Consider the following 19,543-nt stretch of genomic DNA (forward strand, 5'->3'; position numbering starts at 1 on the left):
GAAACAGCTAGCTGTACTAACATAATTGCAAAGGGGTTTCCATTGATCAATTTTTCTTTTAAAATGATAAACTTGGAACCACTAGAACAGGAGTGATGGTTGCTGACCTCTGTACGCCTATGAAGATAGTCCATTACAAATTATCCATTTCCATCCATTTCACGTACATTAACAAGGTCTACACTGTATTTCTGATCAATTTCACGTTATTTTAATGGATAACATTTGCTTTTTCTTCAAGAAAAAATGATATTTCTAAGTGACCTCAAACTTTTGAACAGTACTATACACACACACACACACACACACACACACATATATATATATATATATATTGCATTTATACCACTGGACTAACACAGCTATCCCCAATACATACATATAGCAACATATATTATTATCCAGTGCAGCCTCTATATTTATTAAAAGGCTTATTCTTATTATAATTTAATTATTAACAGTATTATAAAAAAAAATTACATCTGACAATTATTTTTTTTCAGAAATGCAGTCACCAAAAAGAGGGCAATTAGTACACATTAGGTGTCAATGAATACAGACCGCTACAAAACCTAGCATTTCCAGGTTACAGATATGCGCACATGACATACACAGTCTCTTTCAATGATGTTCACAATGGTCAATGATGACAGTCACAAAGGCGCATACCAAGGCTTTTGGTTCAATTCACTAAAGCGCTGCACTTCCATCGAGTTAACCCTTAACTCGACTGACCAGTTGACTTTTTTTAGTGAATCAACCCCCTTCTGCAGTATGTTGGTTACAGCAATGGTAAGCAATCTGCACTTCAGTGTATCTCACATGATCATTTTTTGCCATAAGCCAAGAGAGCTGCAGGTTGTAAAGCCCTGGGTAAAGGTGTGTATGTGTGCAACATGGGAAAACAGAAAGTACCATGCTATTCACCTGAAAGAAAGGAGTTTTTCATCAGGCCCTCCTCACGCCCTCCTGTGTGGATCACATTATAGGATTACAAAAGCATTAGAAAAGATTCAGATTGTGCCATTATGTATATGCATTATAGTGCACATGGTGGCTTATGGAAGCTTGTCCACATGTTAATAATTAAACCCACAGTAATGGAAATGAACATGACTTCCACAAAATGCAATGGTAATTTGCACATGAAATGAAGTTTTCCAGTAATAAATATCATATTTACGGAATCACTTCACATTCAATCAGTTCAAATCTAGCAGAGCTTTGGTCACACCAAAATGTCATAGCAAGGGAAATACATGCAGTGGCGTACTCTAGGACAACAGGATTGGTGTGGGAGTTGAGCAACCCCTTTATCGCAAAACTGAAGGAAGAATAGCCTCTTTGAGGATCAAACTCCCAGGCGTGCTGCTGCTCAGTGGGTCTGTTGGGGAGATCTCTGGTCTCCCTTGTAACGGACCTAGTTTTGCTATGGAGGTATGTGCCTGCATCGCTCTTACCTGGCTCTGCGTGCCCTCCTGAGGCGGAGTATTGGGATAAAATGTTGGCTGCTACAAAGATAAGTTGCTTTGGGCATCTGATGTACTGCCTTGGGTCCCAAGGCAGTTCCCAACCCAAACTACATGGGTACTACCTGTAGACTGAACTTAACAGCTATTGACTGTGATGAGGTGCTTGCTGCTACAAACAACAAACTGTGTGTAGCACATGCATGTAAATTCACCATGAAAGTCTATGGAACCTATTCAGGAAATATATACAAGAAGAAAAGGAAACGTAAAAAGTTAAAATGCTATTTTATTATGTTATTTTGATTACAAGATGATGTTGATATTTCATCTTGTAGATAATATATATCAACAGTGTATTATAAAAAAATATATATATATATATATATATATTATCTATAGTGTGTTACTCTGTACCCTTGATACAGACTCTTGTGCGCATATAATGAAAACAACAGCTCCTATCTTGGGATCTGTGGAGTATATAATGTTCTTCTGTCTTTGCTCAGTCACTGCAGGGTTTATCCGGCTTCTAATACAGTTACAGGGATATAAGAGCAGCAAGTGCTGCGTGAGTAGTACTATATATAGCTTTATAGCCTCAATGTGAAATGTGTGCTGTCGCTTGCAATTAGGTGGCATGTCACTGCTACTGCTAGGACATTTAATCCTCTGACTGACAACATGACAATCAATGGGTTAAATTAGTCGTGGCCATCATTTCATTGGTCTTGAGTAGAATGTATTTTCCCTAATTCCCAGGGTTCTTTGTTTTAGCATTAAAAGAAACACTGTATCTGATGTGTGAATATATAATTATTTTTGTATTTGTCTTGTATAGTCACACTTAGTATTAAGTGTTATGGTGGTTTTGTATTATATTTTGTTTTTCATTATAAAAAATGATTGCATTTTTGTGGTGTTGCTCTTGAAAAACACATCTCCAAGCATGTTATATACTAATCATCTGTCAACTGCATCACTGGCTTGGTGCGAGAACTGCAGGCAGGGGTCTGTTCACCTGCACGTTGTGCAGAAAGCAATCCCTTTGGTTTGAATGGGTGGATTTCATACCATGACACCACTGCAATAGCCCTGATTATGAATCATAAGGATAGAGGTGAAGTATAGCTCACAATACAGTCATATAAAACTAAGCTGTGTGGCGGATATATGCTGGATGAATTAAGTTTTATCCGACTGAGTGGTTAATATGGGAATGAACAAAAAGCATGGCGTTCTGAATAAAACAATATCAGCAGTAAGCGGCCTCTACATTACCATTGTCAGGGCTGGTAAACATCCTACTGGCACTGGAGACCGTTTTGCCAATGTCGGCTAAGGAGCGCAGGTTGGATTTCTTTGTTTGATGCCGGTGCTTTCTGAGCAGCGTGTATGTTACTTTGTCCTTTAACTCCGCCTTCAGCAGACCAGTCTCGATTTGGTTATCAAGAATTTTCTCTAAAAAAAAAAAATCAGATAGAATATAAATATATACAACACACATACACACACATTGCCCATATAGAATAGGCATATACTATTCAGAACAGAAGAAACATTCGATTTTACTAAATTAATAATGATGTCATGCAATGGGACTATGTACTTTTTTTTCACAATGGCCTAAATATGCCCAGCAACTGTGGAGCAGAGGATTTCAGGGCTATTCATCTGGCAAGTGGCATTTAGTCTCTCCCCACAGACTTTTCGCCCAGTTTTGTCTATTCCACCCACCAACAGCAGGCTCCACCTTTCTGGGAAGAGTTGTTCTCCAGGCCAGCAAATCTAGAATTATAGAGTAGGATAAACATGCTACCAAATTTAAAGTAGAGTGATTTGAGCCATTATTGCTGGGATAATACATCATAGCACGTATGAATTGTGGCACAATGGCTTTTCTACATGGATGGCTGCACTGTGTTTATTTTCTTTGACATAAACCTTTTTATGAGATAGTGAAAGAGATATCAGATCACCTCGAGGAGATAGATATAAGTTGCTCACCTACTACTTGTGGCAGAGAACCTGCCTCAAGGTCGAGAAGTATTGTCCCTTTTTCAATACATGTTCTCAGTTCGAACAAACTGTGCAAGGAGAGCGTGGCCACATGTGGCTTACTCCATCTTTCTCCACCTTGTTCCACCTTTTCTTCAAACTTTATCCACCTAAAGAAAACAGAAGATACTTCCACTGAAGACATATCAAAATTCCTTACTGTATGCCATGCATTCCACAGGAACAAAACAAGCTATATTTATGCTGCATTGTAACAATAATTTATGTTTATGTCTTCTTTCCACTGTAGTACAGAGCATACTAAACATTTACAGCAATAATTCTAAATGTACAACACTTAATTTGTTATTAAAAAAGCATTTACATCATTCAGCTAGTAACTGACTTTAGGAGCCAATATGGATTCTGTGTGAGCATTGGGGAAAGGATTTACTGCAAATCAATCCAATGCAATGTCAATACTAAGTGGCATTTGAAAGTTCATTTAATGCAATAAATCCACTTATATTGCGTACATTGTTTGTGGCGATGTCATCACATGCACAATCATAGCATAAAAGAAGCTGGCATACAAAATGAGTAAAGTGGAAATTGCATTATATTCTAATTATCCTCAGAGTTCAGAAATGAATGGCATTGAAGCAGGGGAGGGCTAGCAGCTTCTGGCCACGTGTCCCAAGGGCGCCCCAGTAACTCACATACACATTGTCACAGCTCTGTCTGTGGGGACATGTAACATCGCGTCATGTGGCCATGAGGTCATGTAACGCTGATGCATTCCTGCCTCCCCTGGAGGGTCCAAAATTGTTCACAAAGGTCTAGAGTTTAAGAAGACTTTTGGACTGGCAGACAGCCTCTACCTTGAAAAGAAATGGGAATAGACCCCAAAACTCAATTTCACATGTACTTTCAATGGAGAGAGGTCTATAACTGCGCGGTTCATGTGCCATTAAATGTGAACTAATAACTGAGGCATCTATGTCTGGTTTAAAAATTAGAAGACAAAAATTGAAAATAATTGTGTATTTGACACTTTCTAGATCCAACTGTTTAATCATTACTTCTGGATTCAAAAAATAAGAAAAAAAATGAAGACTCAGAATGTTCCTAACTAGTTCCATATTAGAGCAAAGGTTAAACTCTGCTACTTGTTTTGTAATGACTATGTCAATCAGCTACATAGCTGAAAATCTGGGGGCCCAAAAACATTTACACAACTCTTCAGGAAAACAAGATTTGTCACTATCAAGAAAAATCAGGGTTAACTATTTCTGTCCGTTGCCTAACAAGGTAAATGTCACATGCCAGATATCAGGGAACGAGCAGGAAATACAGTGCCTTGACAGTTGCCATTCAGTGCTGCAGCAAGGAATGTAGTGCATACACCGATCATCCATAAGATTATGACCACTGATCATGGCACCTGTCAATGGGTGGGATATGTTAGGCAGCAAGTGAACAGTTACAGACCACCGACTATAACTATGCATGGTCTACCTGATTATCAGGAAAGACTAATAAGATCTCAACATTTATAGCTTGGAGTAAAAAGAGGATATAAACATTTAAAAACATATAACGGTTTTAAAGAAAAAAGTACAGCTAAGTGTGGGAGATTCACAGGACTACCTAAAGACTACATGGAACATATGACTAGACCAAAAGCCAAGTAAGTTTTGAAGTCTTACAGCAGGAAAGTAAAATGGGCAGATTAAGTGGGCCAATGTATCTCATCTACCATCAAATTCAATGCACCTATGAGTAGGTCAGGGTCACACACTGTATGTCTGCAGGGCAACTTCTAATTAATAAATATTCATGTTAGCCATAGAAATAAATGGAATATAATTAATGGTGCATATGTATTAAGAGCAATTCTGGTGCAATGGGTGAAATATGAAACAATCAGCAGTGGCGTTACATTGGTTTCCATGTAAATTGACCAACACTTTTGAGCATGCACAAGAGGGTTATTGCCACAATAATATTAGTGTCAAGACAGAAATCCTTACTGCAGTGCTTGCACAGTTTAAAAGTTGCATTACTTATTTTATGGAGTTCTTAGAAATTAGACAGTTTACTAAACAATTAATGTCCTAAATTACACCCTTGCTCTTCTCTTGCTGGCTTCATTAGCAACAGGTCTTCTAGGGAGTTCTACGGCCAACTACTGAACAATGATACGTTTGAACAGAACACATATTAAGGCTGCATTGTAGGTTTCCCAGGAGGCATTGGCTAGATGTTCAGGAGTATCCTTTGTTGTAACAAAGGTCTGAAGTTTTCTGGGCTTCCATACTTTTTCACCTCAGCCAAGACACGATGGGGAACAGACAGTGCAGTGAATACTAAGTTCTCGGGGCTGGGACATAATGGGAGAAATGCACAAAAACTTTAGAGAAGCCATCCAGTCTTTGTTTCAGCAGGAAATACCCCAGAAGCTGCCAAGAGGCCTACATTCAGCCTCTGTGAGAGATTATAATGTCCATTACCATCCAAGAGCTGGTAGAATGTGTGGCACTATAGGGAGGGGACTTCTGTGGGAGAGCTGTGTGGTGACTTCATCAGGAGGTGAGGCTCAGAAGCCCGCAGAGATACAGAATACTTCTATAGCCAACTTCAACTCAGTGACTTGGCAGAACAATTGTCCAAACTTCATTTAGTGACAGAACAAAATGGAGGCAATGGAAATAAAGAAACCTGTGCAGGTCTGCGCCATGGAAAAATGTCAAGGTAATTATTCAATTTTTGTGGCCATGTCTTATTATTATATGCATTTTTACGTATTTGTAATTAATTTGATTGACAAATCCTTATCCTTTTACTGCAGATGTGGTGGGTTATGTATGAGTGGTGAGCAGTGCCAAACTCTCTAGCCTCTAGAATGCTAACTCTTGAGGTTTCAGTAACTGCTTATTTTCATGTGAAACTTCTGATTAATGTATACCTGCTAAACTAAACCAATCACATGCTGGTTCATTATTCTTTATATAAAGCTTCAGTTTCATACAGAGGTCAATTATTAAAATCTATGTTTTAGACAAATTCTTGGAATCCGTTTCTCTCTGTGGTTGCACTTTCAATTCTTATCACAACAGCCCACCATAGCAGATGAACAGGGTTTACTAACCATAACGTAAAACAATACGTAGCTGCAATGTAACAGATATTATGCTATGTATTCAAAGTTTGTCTTATATGGCTCTTGGAGCATCTACCTGCCACAATATTGCAATTACATCTATAATACTATTATAATAATATTAAAAGTATAATAAACTGTCTCATGCTTGACTTCCTGGTGGCAAGACTAAGGGATATGAAGGTATTCTAATGACATAAAGTGTGTTACAGATGAGACGAGCAGCATCCAAATATAACCTGATATCTAGACACCTTACACTATGGACAATAAAAGTCTGATCTCCGATGCTAAAATACAAACAAATAAATAAGAAAATGTATACACATTGATTGATAAACTATTCACTATAGGGAATAATAATCTCTCTGTTGAGCGTGTTTCGTTCCAAGACCCTCTGTCCAGTGATTCGATTTATAGCATGTAGCACAGAATGTTAACTTATTTCAGGTCATTGTGGGAAATGGTAGGGAGCAGGGAAGGAGGTAAATGTGCAAGGGGCACTAAATGGTTAATAAGTAATTCTCAGTTGGAATTTCATTCTTACAAAGCAAATGAGAATACATTTACGCAACCCATATTTTAACCAATTCAAAGTAATAACATACAATAAATACGCTTATGTCTTCTAAACAGGACATTTTTGAGTTTATACTGAATTCTAATGAATGTAACATTGTGTTTGTGAATGTTTCAATGCAGGGATGTTAGTCTCTTAAACCAGCTTCTGCTCTACTGCACTAGAGTACAGGTGCTACCTGGGTGAAGGTTGTGGGACTTATCAGGTGGTAGACAATAAGCTTGGAATGTAATGGTGTGGGCAACATATACTTTACATTTCCATTACATTTAATGGATAATGGCATATACTATTTATTTTAACATCACTAACTAAATATTTTCATACTTTCTCATAAGTTTATATGTGCTCTAGATAACACTAAAATAAACTTTTGCTCCAGGGCTTGAGCTATATGCATCATCCACTGTGGCATTTAGGGAAAAGAATGGACCACCGTGAATTCTAATATTAAGATATTAATGTGTTAGTCTGAACAATGCATTAGAAGAAACAAAAGGGCTATACTGTAAAATCATACCACAGTGCAAAAAGTTCTACAACAAAAGTGGGCAAAAGATAAGAAAGCAAAATTGATCTGTGATGGGTACAAAAAAAAAATCATACTTAAACCCACTAAATGACCATGGTGGGTCTCACCTAGCTGTTTCCTTCCATTCCATTTCTTGGCCATCCACAGACAGAAGTTCGTCCAGTTCAGTAAAAAGCTGAGGGGGAGCCGGGCTGTCATCTTCCTCACCCAATATAAAGCGGATTCGTTCTGCAGCTGGAGAGACTGTAGAGGTGAAAATACTGCGGTTAACAGCTTGACTGATTATGACCGATGTACGGCACAAAACCCTCTCTTTGTCCCTGTGAGCATTCAGCTCGTTCTCCAGATTAACTTGTTCAGTAGACATCTTCTTCTGCTTTCCTTATCCCTCTTTCAAGATGTGGCAGTTATCTAGGTCTATGACTTTACTTGCTATGACTTGTTTTAACAACCCACTAGCCCTATAAAAAAGGCTAAGGTGATTGCAGACAATATTTTAAAGACATAATCATGTACTTCCAAGGTCCTTTAACACTCTAATAAGAGGAGGATGGAAACCTTATTATTTATATGGCAGGAAACCAGTTCCAACCAAATCTTCTTGGCCAAAGCAATGGATAGGAGCATCCCTCCAATAGCTCTCCACCCTCCTATCAAAAAAAAAAGGTCCCTTTCCATTGGTGTGCTGGTTAAAGGACCTATTACCGATGTGGCAATGTTTAACAAGAGACGGTCTACTCTTTACATGAAAACTGTGTCTGAATATATTAGGTCAAGCATCAGTGCACCTGAAAAACAACGTGGGGTCAAACACTGTACATTCTGATGAGGACAACAACTATTTACTTATTTGTAACCAGTGATTTTTGTAACATTAGTAGAATTTTATAAAACAGAATATCCTTGTTTAATTTATATATTTTGAATATATATATTAGTATAATTTTAATAAGTTATGCTATTAAACTATTTATATAAAAATATATATGTAATGTCATGTCCATGGCAGGATATATCCCAGGAGACATTTGCATTTGCCATTTTAGTTCGATCACTACAAATATATCTTAAAATAAAATAAAACATTTTGAGTGTCCTTTATGTTTTAAAAGTATTTTTATTCTATGCCATTCCCAATTAACGCAAGCACTAAATTGTGATCTTAGGTAATATTTGTCACTAAAAGTTTCATAAATACAAATTTTCTATGTTACCTAGAATCCTTTTGGAGATAGGAACACATGTGACACAACGTAACCACTTAAATATTAATACCGTAAAGTGTATCAAATGTGCATTTTCCACAATGCTCTGACTTATCTGACAACAGTATCACCAGTTTAGGAACAGCAGCAACGCAGCCACTAAGGGGAAGATCACGTTAAGTCATAGAGCAGGGTCACCGATTGCTGAGGCACATGGTGTGCACAAAAAGTTGCCAACACGCTGCTAATTCCATATCTGAAGAGTTCCAAACTTCCACTGGCATTAGTATCAGCATTAAAATCAGTGCACTGGGGGCTTCATGGAATAGGTTTCCATGGCCAAGCAGCTGCATGCAAGCCTCACGTCACCATCACCATGGCTTCTGGAGCAGTAGAAACGTTCTGTGGAGTGACGTTCTGTGGAGTGACTAACCATGCTTTCTCTGATGGGTCGTTTGGGGTATGAGAGGAGAACATTACCTTCCCGACTATATTGTAAAAACACAAGAAAAGAAAACACACACCACTAGTGTAAATGAATAAATAATACTTTCCCTAATTAGTCAGCAGCACCCAAATAAGCGTTCCTCCAATATTGTGCCAACAGTAAAGTTTATTTGAGGAGGGATAATAGTATGGGGATTTTTTTCAGGGGTTGGGCTAGGCCCTTTACTTCTAGTGAAGGGAACACTTAATGCTTCAGCATACCAATACAATTTGGACAATGCTTTGCTTCCAACTTTGTGGGAACATATTGGGGAATGCCCTTTTCTATTCCAGCATGGCTGTGCCCCAGTGCACAATGTAAGGTCCATAAAGACATGGTTGGATGAACTTGGTGTGGAAAAACTTGACTGGCCCACACAGAGCCCTGACCTCAACCTCATCGAACACCTTTGGGGTGAACTGGAATGGAGTTTGCGAGCCAGGCCATCTCATCCAACATCAGTGCCGACCTCAGAAATGCACCACTAGATGAATGGGCAAAAAATCCCACAGAAACACTCCAAAATCTTCTGGAAAGCCTTCCCAGAAGAGTTGAAGCTGTCATAGCTGCATAACGGGGAACCACATACATAATGTCTATGTATTTAGAATGTGATCTCATAAAAGCCCCTGTTAGTATAATGATGTCCCAATACTTTTGTCCATATACTGTATATTTGTCACGTTTATTTCTAAACCACGTTTCATGTGTTTAGAAAAACGTATTCTACCTATCAAGCTCAGAAGGTACATATCTTAATGACAAGAGATTATTTTGTTATTTTTTCTATACCTCACAGTTAAGTTTACGATGACAGTCTGCACATTTTTAACAGGTTTACAATCAGTTGCAAAACCTTTTATTGACATGTTATGAGACATTATGCATTCCTTCTTTATATATTGCCTTGTTTTACACTCAGGGTGTGCAATTGCAAATTATAAAGTATTTACAGAAATATTTTTAAGCTGGGCAGAATTTAAAATAACTTTTTAAGTCTAAAATATACTTATTTTGCCCCTTAGTGGACATCAATAAAATTGAATATATGCCAATCTAGATAATTATAAATATCTTTATTTGTAGATTATTTTTCTCTACTGTTTGCCTAATATATGCTTTGTCAGTAACTATGTTGAAGACAATGGGGTAGAAAAAGTTTTGCCTGTCTCTGCAATCCCTAGTGGGAATGTGAGCATGGTCTATCAAGTAACAAAGCGGGATCCCTGTTGGAGATCCTTCAAAGAGAGAGGAGGAAAACTTTGTTTCCAGACAGCAATTCCATTTGAAAAGAGAAGTATTTGGTTTGGATGAGAATCAGCAATGAGGTAGGTCTTTAGGACATGGCTCAATGAGAAAAATAACATATTATGGTTCAGTTTCTAAGGTGGCATGAATGTCGTAAAGAAACAGTAAATTCTGCAAAGTAGTCTGGTAGTTCATGTAGTTTATGCCGTACACAGAGATAAGTCTTATTTATTTTAAGATAACAATATTCTTTTGAGGCTCCTCTATTACACCTGCCAATTGATTCATGTTGTCACAGAAATCGTGTTCAACAAAAAGATCCTCTTTCAAACTACAGGCGAAAGTAACTTTGGTGATGGCTACATGGGATGTGTCAGATTTCATAACCTATTCCCAGAAGTAACTGCACCATCCAACTGTGTGCTATTGACAATACCATGTGTGACCTTTGCAATGTCATTAGTACTCCAGGGAGCAGGTCATCGGTTCATTTTCCTGATGCCCTCTCCTTACCAAATACTAGAGAATGGGATTAGAGCCTTTTTCATTCTAGGAATTTTACCTGGATTAGAATATCTAGTGACCCACCCTTCCCCAAATATTTACATAGTTTTTTCTTTTGTTCTCTTGCAGGATCCAATTTTAAGTTAACATGGGCTTCTGGATCATGTAATTGTCTAATAATAATGGCTTGACGTGATAACTGCTGGTAAAGCCGTTATCTGCTGGTTGGATAACCAGTCTCTCATAATTTTTCACCGGATTTATAGAATAACACAGTGAATCGTACTTTTATATACTATAATTTTTCATTGGTGCAATATGGATCTGAAAACTAAGTAGGCAAAATTGTAGGTTAATAAAAGTCCCTGATGTCAACCTCACATCAAACAAGTGAATACCAGAAGTATAAATAGGACCCAAGCATTTAAATATTGCATTCAACAAGAAATATCATTAACCTTGTTGCCATTAGCATTGATATGCATTATAAACTGCAGCCACAGGCAAGAAATGGCCAAAAACCCACTTTGATTAACTGATCCCATGTCAACCTGAATATCGATCACTTCAGTCAATAATGGGCCAATTATTAGAGCTAATCCCGTGATCCTTATGACAATGGTTAAGCAAATAGATTGTTTACTAGCTCTGAATTAAAAAAAAAATATATAAAATTGGTGCAAAAATATTAAACTAATGTAGTAAATTATAAATAAATTATATATCTAAAAAATGGCATCCATCAACTGGATATGATTCATTTTCGCTTTCCACCGTGCCACTCACTGCATCAGAATATGCTACATGGAAATAAGGCATGTAATCCCATAAAGGAATTTGATGGGTCACTGGTCTCCAATACCTGATTACACCATGTGCACATAACTAGCTTTTTGCAGGTTAATGAGCCATTTATAGGCAGTGTGTGTGCTCTAAGCCGAGAACATGATTTCATGCCATCCTCATCTATCACATTACGTGTCTGACCATAGACTATGCCTTACATGTGGACCTTCAATTACAATTGTTCTGCATACTCAAAATCCTGCTGTTTATGTTTAAGTTGTGAGTTTCCTCATATACCGCTTTTACCATTATGTTTGCTGAGTGCATTAACCTAATACTGCAATCCTACAGAAAATAGTTAAAGATATGACTGCTGATATATTTATATCACAAGATCTCTAACAGATTCCCCTCTTCAAGCTATTGAAAGTAGCTGTCCATACTTGCCAAAATATCAAATGTCCAAAGAACACCTATTTTTGCCTCATGGGCATATGGCCTGGGGCATGTTTATTTTTAGGTGACTTTCTAGCTTATTTGTACATATTTATGTAACTAGAAAAATAACTTTAGAAAACATTGTTTTATGAAAATGAGAGGGGCTCATGAACGGATTGCTGGTTTTGGGACTCAAACCAGGACTGTCCATCCAATACGGTCATGAAGAGCGTAGGGTTACCAGCCAGTTACGCTCGCCCCTCTTCGTCTTCTACCATCTTGTAGGTGCCTGGTTGCAAAAAGTTTTATAGATACCATGGCCTTCACAGGTTTGTAATAGAATGCCACAGATTTTATAATATGTCATCATGACCTAACCCTTTAAAGGCATACAACCTTTCCCGCTATATTTTTCAACTATATCCTACCAAGATTACACTATACTTAGTATTCTTTCTACTATTCTTAGGTCTGTTAAGCTGAACCAACAGTAAACGGGTTAACATCACATGTCTGACAACCGTCAGAATATACTGTATGATAAGATTCTTAACTGCAAACAATAAAACCAACCTACCTAATTTAAGTAGTATCTTGTGACACTCTGGGAGATGTATTGCTAAGGCGTGCCGTAAGTCTTGTTAAAATTCAATAGGACAGGGGCTATGATGCTGTGTAAACTCTAGACAATCAACAACTACAAGGTAAATGTGTAAGAAACTAGAGCTTTAAAAATCCTGTAGACAGGTGTGTAAAGTGTAGCTTCTGAAATTGGTTGTTTTTGCACTGTTTAAGATAAGACATAGAATAATGGAACCATTGCTTTGGGTTTGTACTTAGGACACTTGACTAATTAATAAAAACATTTTAGGGGATTGAAGAATGCCTTCTGTATCTCTTATGGACATAACTGTTTTTTAGTATATGACCAATAACTTATTATATATCCTATAATGTCTGGTCTTACATCCACAAAGCAATGAAGTCAGGGTTATGGATCACACACAAATATGTATTTTTTTACCTATACTGAAATAAGTGCAGATAATAATAACTAGTATCTCAAATTGTCTCAAGAAATAATCAAATTTTGTCACATTCATATTTTGTTGTACTAAAAAAAAATCTATACTGTAATTAAGTGACAGAAAAGAAGAGCAAAAAAGCGGAAAATTCTTGGTAAAGTAGCAGAGACCTTGATGTCTTTAATAAATGTCATATATTGTTCAGACACCACTGTAGAGAACAGAGCTTTTATTACCGTCTCAAGGCAAGAAGTAGACCATATGTAATTTTAATCACCCTGTTCACTTTAACCCACATACTTCCATAACCCCTTAATAGGGGAACTCCCACCAATTTTTATTACAGATCTTTTTTCCATAATGTTTTCAGGTATTTGTATATTGGCTATCTATATGTGTTCTAGCTCTGTTATCGTAACCCAATCTACTAGACAAACACCCAAACTCATTATAATCATACCTAGGAGACACTCTAGATCTCCTGGCCAAATCTCTGGGTCGAGGGAGCACCACTCCCCCCTGAAGAGCGAGGGCTCCGGGTAGCCAGAGCGTGAAAGTTCCCAGATACGCTTATAATACTGCCTAGTGGTAAACAATAGAACAGCTCAATCTTAATCACCCATCTGGACACTGCCTAATGAAAGTCTATGGACTTCACTAACTTTACAATTAAGAATAAGCTCAGTGTTCTGTTTTAACAGGGAATTACCTAAACTCACATGATAACCTACTTTTTGGTAGATTTTATGCTTAATGAGAAAAAAAAATGTCAATGAAATTTCCCATTTAATTGGTTTATGTGTTAGCTGGTGGCAGAATCATTTGGAAGTCCATCATCAGCCACAAAGAATACAGTTTTTGAAAATCTCCCATTCAGTGCAGTAGGTCCAGCACATATTTTCTTGTGGTGTTGCCTGAGCGTTTCATTGTTGCATTGAGGAGTACTTTATCACTTGAACACTTTGTTCCTTTGTAAATGGGAGAATTTCTCTAAACCTTTCTGGTTATACCTTCTGGAAATATTTCCATTTATCATTATTGAAGTACTCAGTTTACTTTCTTTTTTCCCATTTGTACATAAACCCTTATATTTAACATGGAATACATGAATGATCAATGATCATCCCAGCAGTTTTCAGAGAGGGTGTAAATATCTTGACTTGGGTCGCCTCAAACTTCACTCCAAATATATACCGGTATATATATATATATATTGATTGTCATCGTTCCAAAATGAACAGGCTTCAAGAGCAAGTAACGTATTACACTGAAAAGGGTCATTTACCTGTTTGTTGTATTTTATAGTGTTATAGTGTTCAGGCAGAACCTGTAATCACTGGAAACAGTCTCATGAAACTAACTCTTTAACATGGTAATGGCTGCAATCAATAAAGATGACATTTCTTGTGTCAGAATGACTAGATTCTACCACCCATGACTGGGTCTAGACTGAACAATTTGTTCAGTTTGTTTTCTCACAAGGGATGTAAATAAGGTTAATATGTTAATGACACAACAGAGCAATACTTACTGCATAATTATACACATATATATTCATGGCCATCTTTAACACAGTGCAAAAGGGGAAGCTGCTATGTGCCCACAGGAATCACTGGAGCCTGCAACAACCACGGTCACAGGGGTTGCAAGCACTTCCGCAAGAACCCCCAGCTTACGTCTGTGTTGCTTGCACACTGTGCGACCAACCTCTCTTGTACCACCCAGAGGAAGCAGGAACGCGGAGGGGTCCTGTTACATAACGTTACCGTACATGACTCTGCTGGGTTTCGGCTTCCCCTGTGCGAGCGCCACCGAGAAATCTGCAGGTGATCGAAGGGCATGCGGGAGGAAGTATGTGTGAATGAGTGAATGCATGAGTATGTGTGAATATGCATTTCTTGATGTATGCATGTAAAAGTCTGTGATAGCATGCATGTGGATGTGTAAGTGGGGGGGACAAATATGGCACAGGCAGGGTGTTTGGGAGCAGATATGGCACAGGTAGTCATGCTGTTCAGGGAAAAAGATAGCAGGTCCTATGTGTCCAATCTGGTTGTTGGGCAGGTCCTGCGGATGCAATCTGGGTGCTGGGGCAACCTCAACAAATAATTACGACTCGCACGTCCATTTCGGCTGACTTGCCGGACACGTACCATTCAATTACTATGCGAGTGACATAGTATTGCGGTCCTCCTCTCCCATGCGCATGTGGCGTGAGGACATCTCACACTGACTCACATTAGGATCACAAGGAGGGAAGATCACACTGACTATGACAGTCTCCTCCTAATCTGCAGAGTCATTGTGGCAAGTACTTTTGCTTTTTGCAGGTTTTTTGGTGTGGGAGTTGAGGGCGTGAATGCCCCAAGAAAATGCTTTCCCAGGGTCCAATAAATATTAAAAGCAGCTTTGTACATACTTAACTTTGCACATAGCAATGAATTATTTTAATGGCAACAAATGAAGATATATTACCCAGGGGTTCCAGCTGTTTGTTATACTATGGCTTTTCTTATATTATAACAAAATTACTAAAAGGCTTAAGAGCATGCTTTTATAGCAGAAAAAAAAGTCATAACAACAATCATAATAAAGATTTACTGCTGTTTTAACTGGTATATATTCGACATGCAACCTGTTATAATTAACGTGTTCAGCATTTGACAGAACTTCAGTAATGGCATATGATTTCAAAGCACAACCAAGAACACCCAAGTTCTACAGAATCCATCATCTCTTGGAAATAATACCAACCAAGATTAAAAAAAAGGAAAGGAAATGTGAAAACTAGGCTCTAATACTAAATTTGTATTTACATTTTTTTTATGTACCTTAAAGAGGAATACCAAATTTGTATTGGCACTATTTGTGTACCTTAAAGGATCATTCACAAATGTGTGGGCAATAAGGTCCAATTTAGGTATGTATGTCATATATACATTTGTCCTGGCAAAAATCGCTAGCAGATGTATACATAAAAAAAGTAGTTCTTTCCTAGAGTGTACACATAGCACATATGCAAGTAAAGAGGTTAGCTGGTGCATGCACAGGTGACAAAATTATTAAAGCCAAAATATTTCAGGTAATGTTCAACTTACATCATATAAAACAAATTTGATAAGCTCAACCAAGAACAGACAGCTAGCTGCTTTGTAGCCTGTCTTAGGGTATATCCCTGCTTGGGAGAATATCAAGTTTTAGTTCTCTTTTGCTATTACAGAGAAAAAAATGTCCATCAACATATCAGTATGATCCTGTCCAAAAAGGGGAGTCCTGAACCAAAATGTGAGGCAAATGTCCTCTGCACAAGGGAACCAACAACCACAGACATACGTTTGGGTCTTTGTTGAACTCGTCATTGGCAGAAAGACAGCAAGGAGGTCCACATCTGGATTCACCTTCACACTTGAGGTGAGCCCTAACAGATTCCCAAATGGTAAAATATCATGCCCTTGGGGCAGGATCAGACTGACATGTTGATGGGTGCTTTTTCCCTGTAATGGTACAAGAGAGCTAAAACTTGGGATGCTCCCAAACAGGGATGCACCATAGTACAGCCTACAATGCGACTGTCCATTCTTGCTTGACCGTTTCAAATTTGTTTTGTATAATGTCTCGCTTATACATTTGCTAACAGAGCTGCAGTCATGACGCATAGGCAAATTCTAAACCTATACTTTTTCTTTTTCCAAACTATTGTTTAAAGATACTCCCAGGGCCGGCCCTACAAAAGAGCCGAGTGTGGCAATTGCTCCAGGCGGCACTTTCGAAGCCCTTTTTTTCTTTTTTCTTTTTAAAGCGGAGGAGAGAGAGGGGCGCCGAGTGGTTTTCGCTTACCAAGTTATCAGTACCCTCTAGGCGCCCCTCTCTCTCCTCTGCGAGCCCTCTAGCTCGGTCTCGGTGCCGGCTTGTAATGCCGAGCGCCGGAAGATTATGTCATTTCCGGCGCTCAGCATTACAAGCCGGCACCGAGACCGAGCAGGGAGACTCGCCGCAGGACTGCTAAAAGGTAAGTACAAAGGGGGGGTGGGTAAGGGTAGATAATAGGGAGGGAGAGGAAGGGTAGATAACGGGGAGGGCGGCAGAGGAAGGGTAGATAATTGGGGGGGGCGGCGTTTTAAACTTCGCCCCAGGCGGCATTATGTCTTGGGCCGGCCCTGGATACTCCCTATCTTTAATTTAATAACATATTATTCCAGAATTATGACTGGATTCCTCCATTGAACCCATAAGGCAGCAAACAGAAAAAAAACTTCCTGAACATGGTTTTACAGAGAAATGCTGTCGGACATAACTGCCCCTTTAATAGCAACATGGTTGTTTTGGAAAGTCATGTTGGGCTCAACCACCCCACCTCATTTGAGACGAGTGGTCAGATGAGGACCTAAAAAGCAATTCCAGCCAAATTCAACATAGAAAAAGCCAGATTTATCTAATTAGCATTACTTCATTAATTGCCACTGGATGTAATAACTTCAACCTAATATGCTGCGGTTTTAATGGTCTGGGGCTAATTGGGTAGTTAGAAGTAAATTACAATTTGTGTTAATTATTGGTTAATTATCCATAAGAAACACAAAAGCCCCAAGGTTATTTTACAAATTCTTTATAGTTAACAAGGAACATGACTTGTAATTAAGTAAAATGAGTTGTTAAAACTTTATGGGGGATCATATGACAGGCTCCTGTTTAAGGTTATATTGCCTGCTGGCCATAAACATTTAGCTCCTGGTCTGTGGCCTCTCGCTGTTCTTTGCCAGTCACAAAGGGTGTCCCGAAACTTAAGGTGTATGTGAGTTAATGTAACCGTAGATGTCATTGAAACGGCATGAAGAAGGCAGATTGAGACCAACATCTGCCGGTAAGTAGGAATCAATATTTTTTGGCTCAGTTATAGCGTTCAATATGCATTGAAACCATTTGATTGCAACATGGCTGAATGATACCCAGGAGAACTTTTTATGAATGTATCTGTAATAGAAAAAATTTACTAAATTGGTCTGCCGCTGTCCTTTGGAATGTAAAAAAAAAAAATTATAATTAACCATCGCACTCAGCTTCCCTGTAAATGGTTATCTTTTAGAAGACAAAAAGTATTAGAATTATAAGTCTAAACGATTGAGTAATTTCTGTTAGGAAATTATTTTAGGTCTTGCATGTTTGAGAATGTGTGCAAGATATATGATAAGATTAGAATGCGTGCAATTGTTCATGCAATGATATACTAAGGATCCACATATTACAAGCTCAACCAGGATTTGCATTTATTGCGTGCTTACACATTTTAATGATAATAAACGGCAGAAGCCACTCAAATTAATTAATGACTGATTTGCACATTAAAGAATCCACTAGCAGCAGCTGACAAAGACATCCATATACTAACATCTCGCAAGTACTTTTTTGGGGTTTATCCAGGTGAGTCGAAATTTTCATCAACTAACCTTATTCCCATTAATAAAGCTGAGATGAATGGTAAGGCAACTACTTTTTCTTCTGGCAATCAATGTTATTGGAATACATTATTGCTTTTCGCTGAACCTTTTTTAAACGCTTTTAAATTTGTACTGAAGCCATAAGGATTATTTATAAACAGTATTTTCTTACAATAGGAAACGGTGCCCGTGTATATTAGAAATATCAGTATTTGTTTTCAAGCTTGCTACTCCTATGTGTTTAAGTACTGCTCAATAAGTGTAGAGTGGCTGCAAGTTATATTTCTAGGTCACATATACATATTTCAAATGTTCCTGCCCTGAAGTATGAGGGGTATATACGTGAAGAATAGTACCTATCTGTGGGTTTATACATCCCGCATACTACAGGTGAGCACCTGTGCTGGTCAGCAACAAACAAATGTATGCTATAGAACTGACTGATGTGGTCAACCTAGTTTCAAGGCTTCTGCTAACTCATATCAGAAACATTTTAATTTAATCCATGTGTGGAACAACTGCAAAATGACTTGTCATATGTTCTCACCCTTGTCTGCTACTTAAAGGGGACAGGAATGGGGTCATAGCCAAAATAAAGTTGTGCATAGCCAGGCTTGGAGGCAGTGTTAGCCCAAAATAGACTTGGGCAGTGGGCAAAAGCTAGATCGAGAGT

General features: G+C 38.2%; 1 protein-coding gene across 2 annotated transcripts in view; it reads right to left on the reverse strand.

Moving 5' to 3' along the window:
* Window positions 1-19,543, reverse strand: part of LOC149278049 (electrogenic sodium bicarbonate cotransporter 1-like) — a 93,461-nt gene that overhangs the window by 47,107 nt on the left and 26,811 nt on the right. For both annotated transcript variants that reach the window (XM_089502451.1, XM_089502452.1), the window contains exons 3-5: window positions 7,850-7,985; window positions 3,477-3,637; window positions 2,751-2,930 (exon numbers count right to left, since the gene is read on the reverse strand). In XM_089502451.1, the coding sequence (XP_089358577.1) occupies window positions 2,751-2,930; window positions 3,477-3,637; window positions 7,850-7,985 (477 nt within the window). The remainder of the gene's footprint in view (window positions 1-2,750; window positions 2,931-3,476; window positions 3,638-7,849; window positions 7,986-19,543) is intronic.

Source organism: Sceloporus occidentalis, unplaced genomic scaffold (assembly GCF_023333645.1).
Source record: "Sceloporus occidentalis isolate IW3139 unplaced genomic scaffold, rSceOcc1.0.p SCAF_203, whole genome shotgun sequence".
NCBI lineage: Eukaryota > Metazoa > Chordata > Lepidosauria > Squamata > Phrynosomatidae > Sceloporus > Sceloporus occidentalis.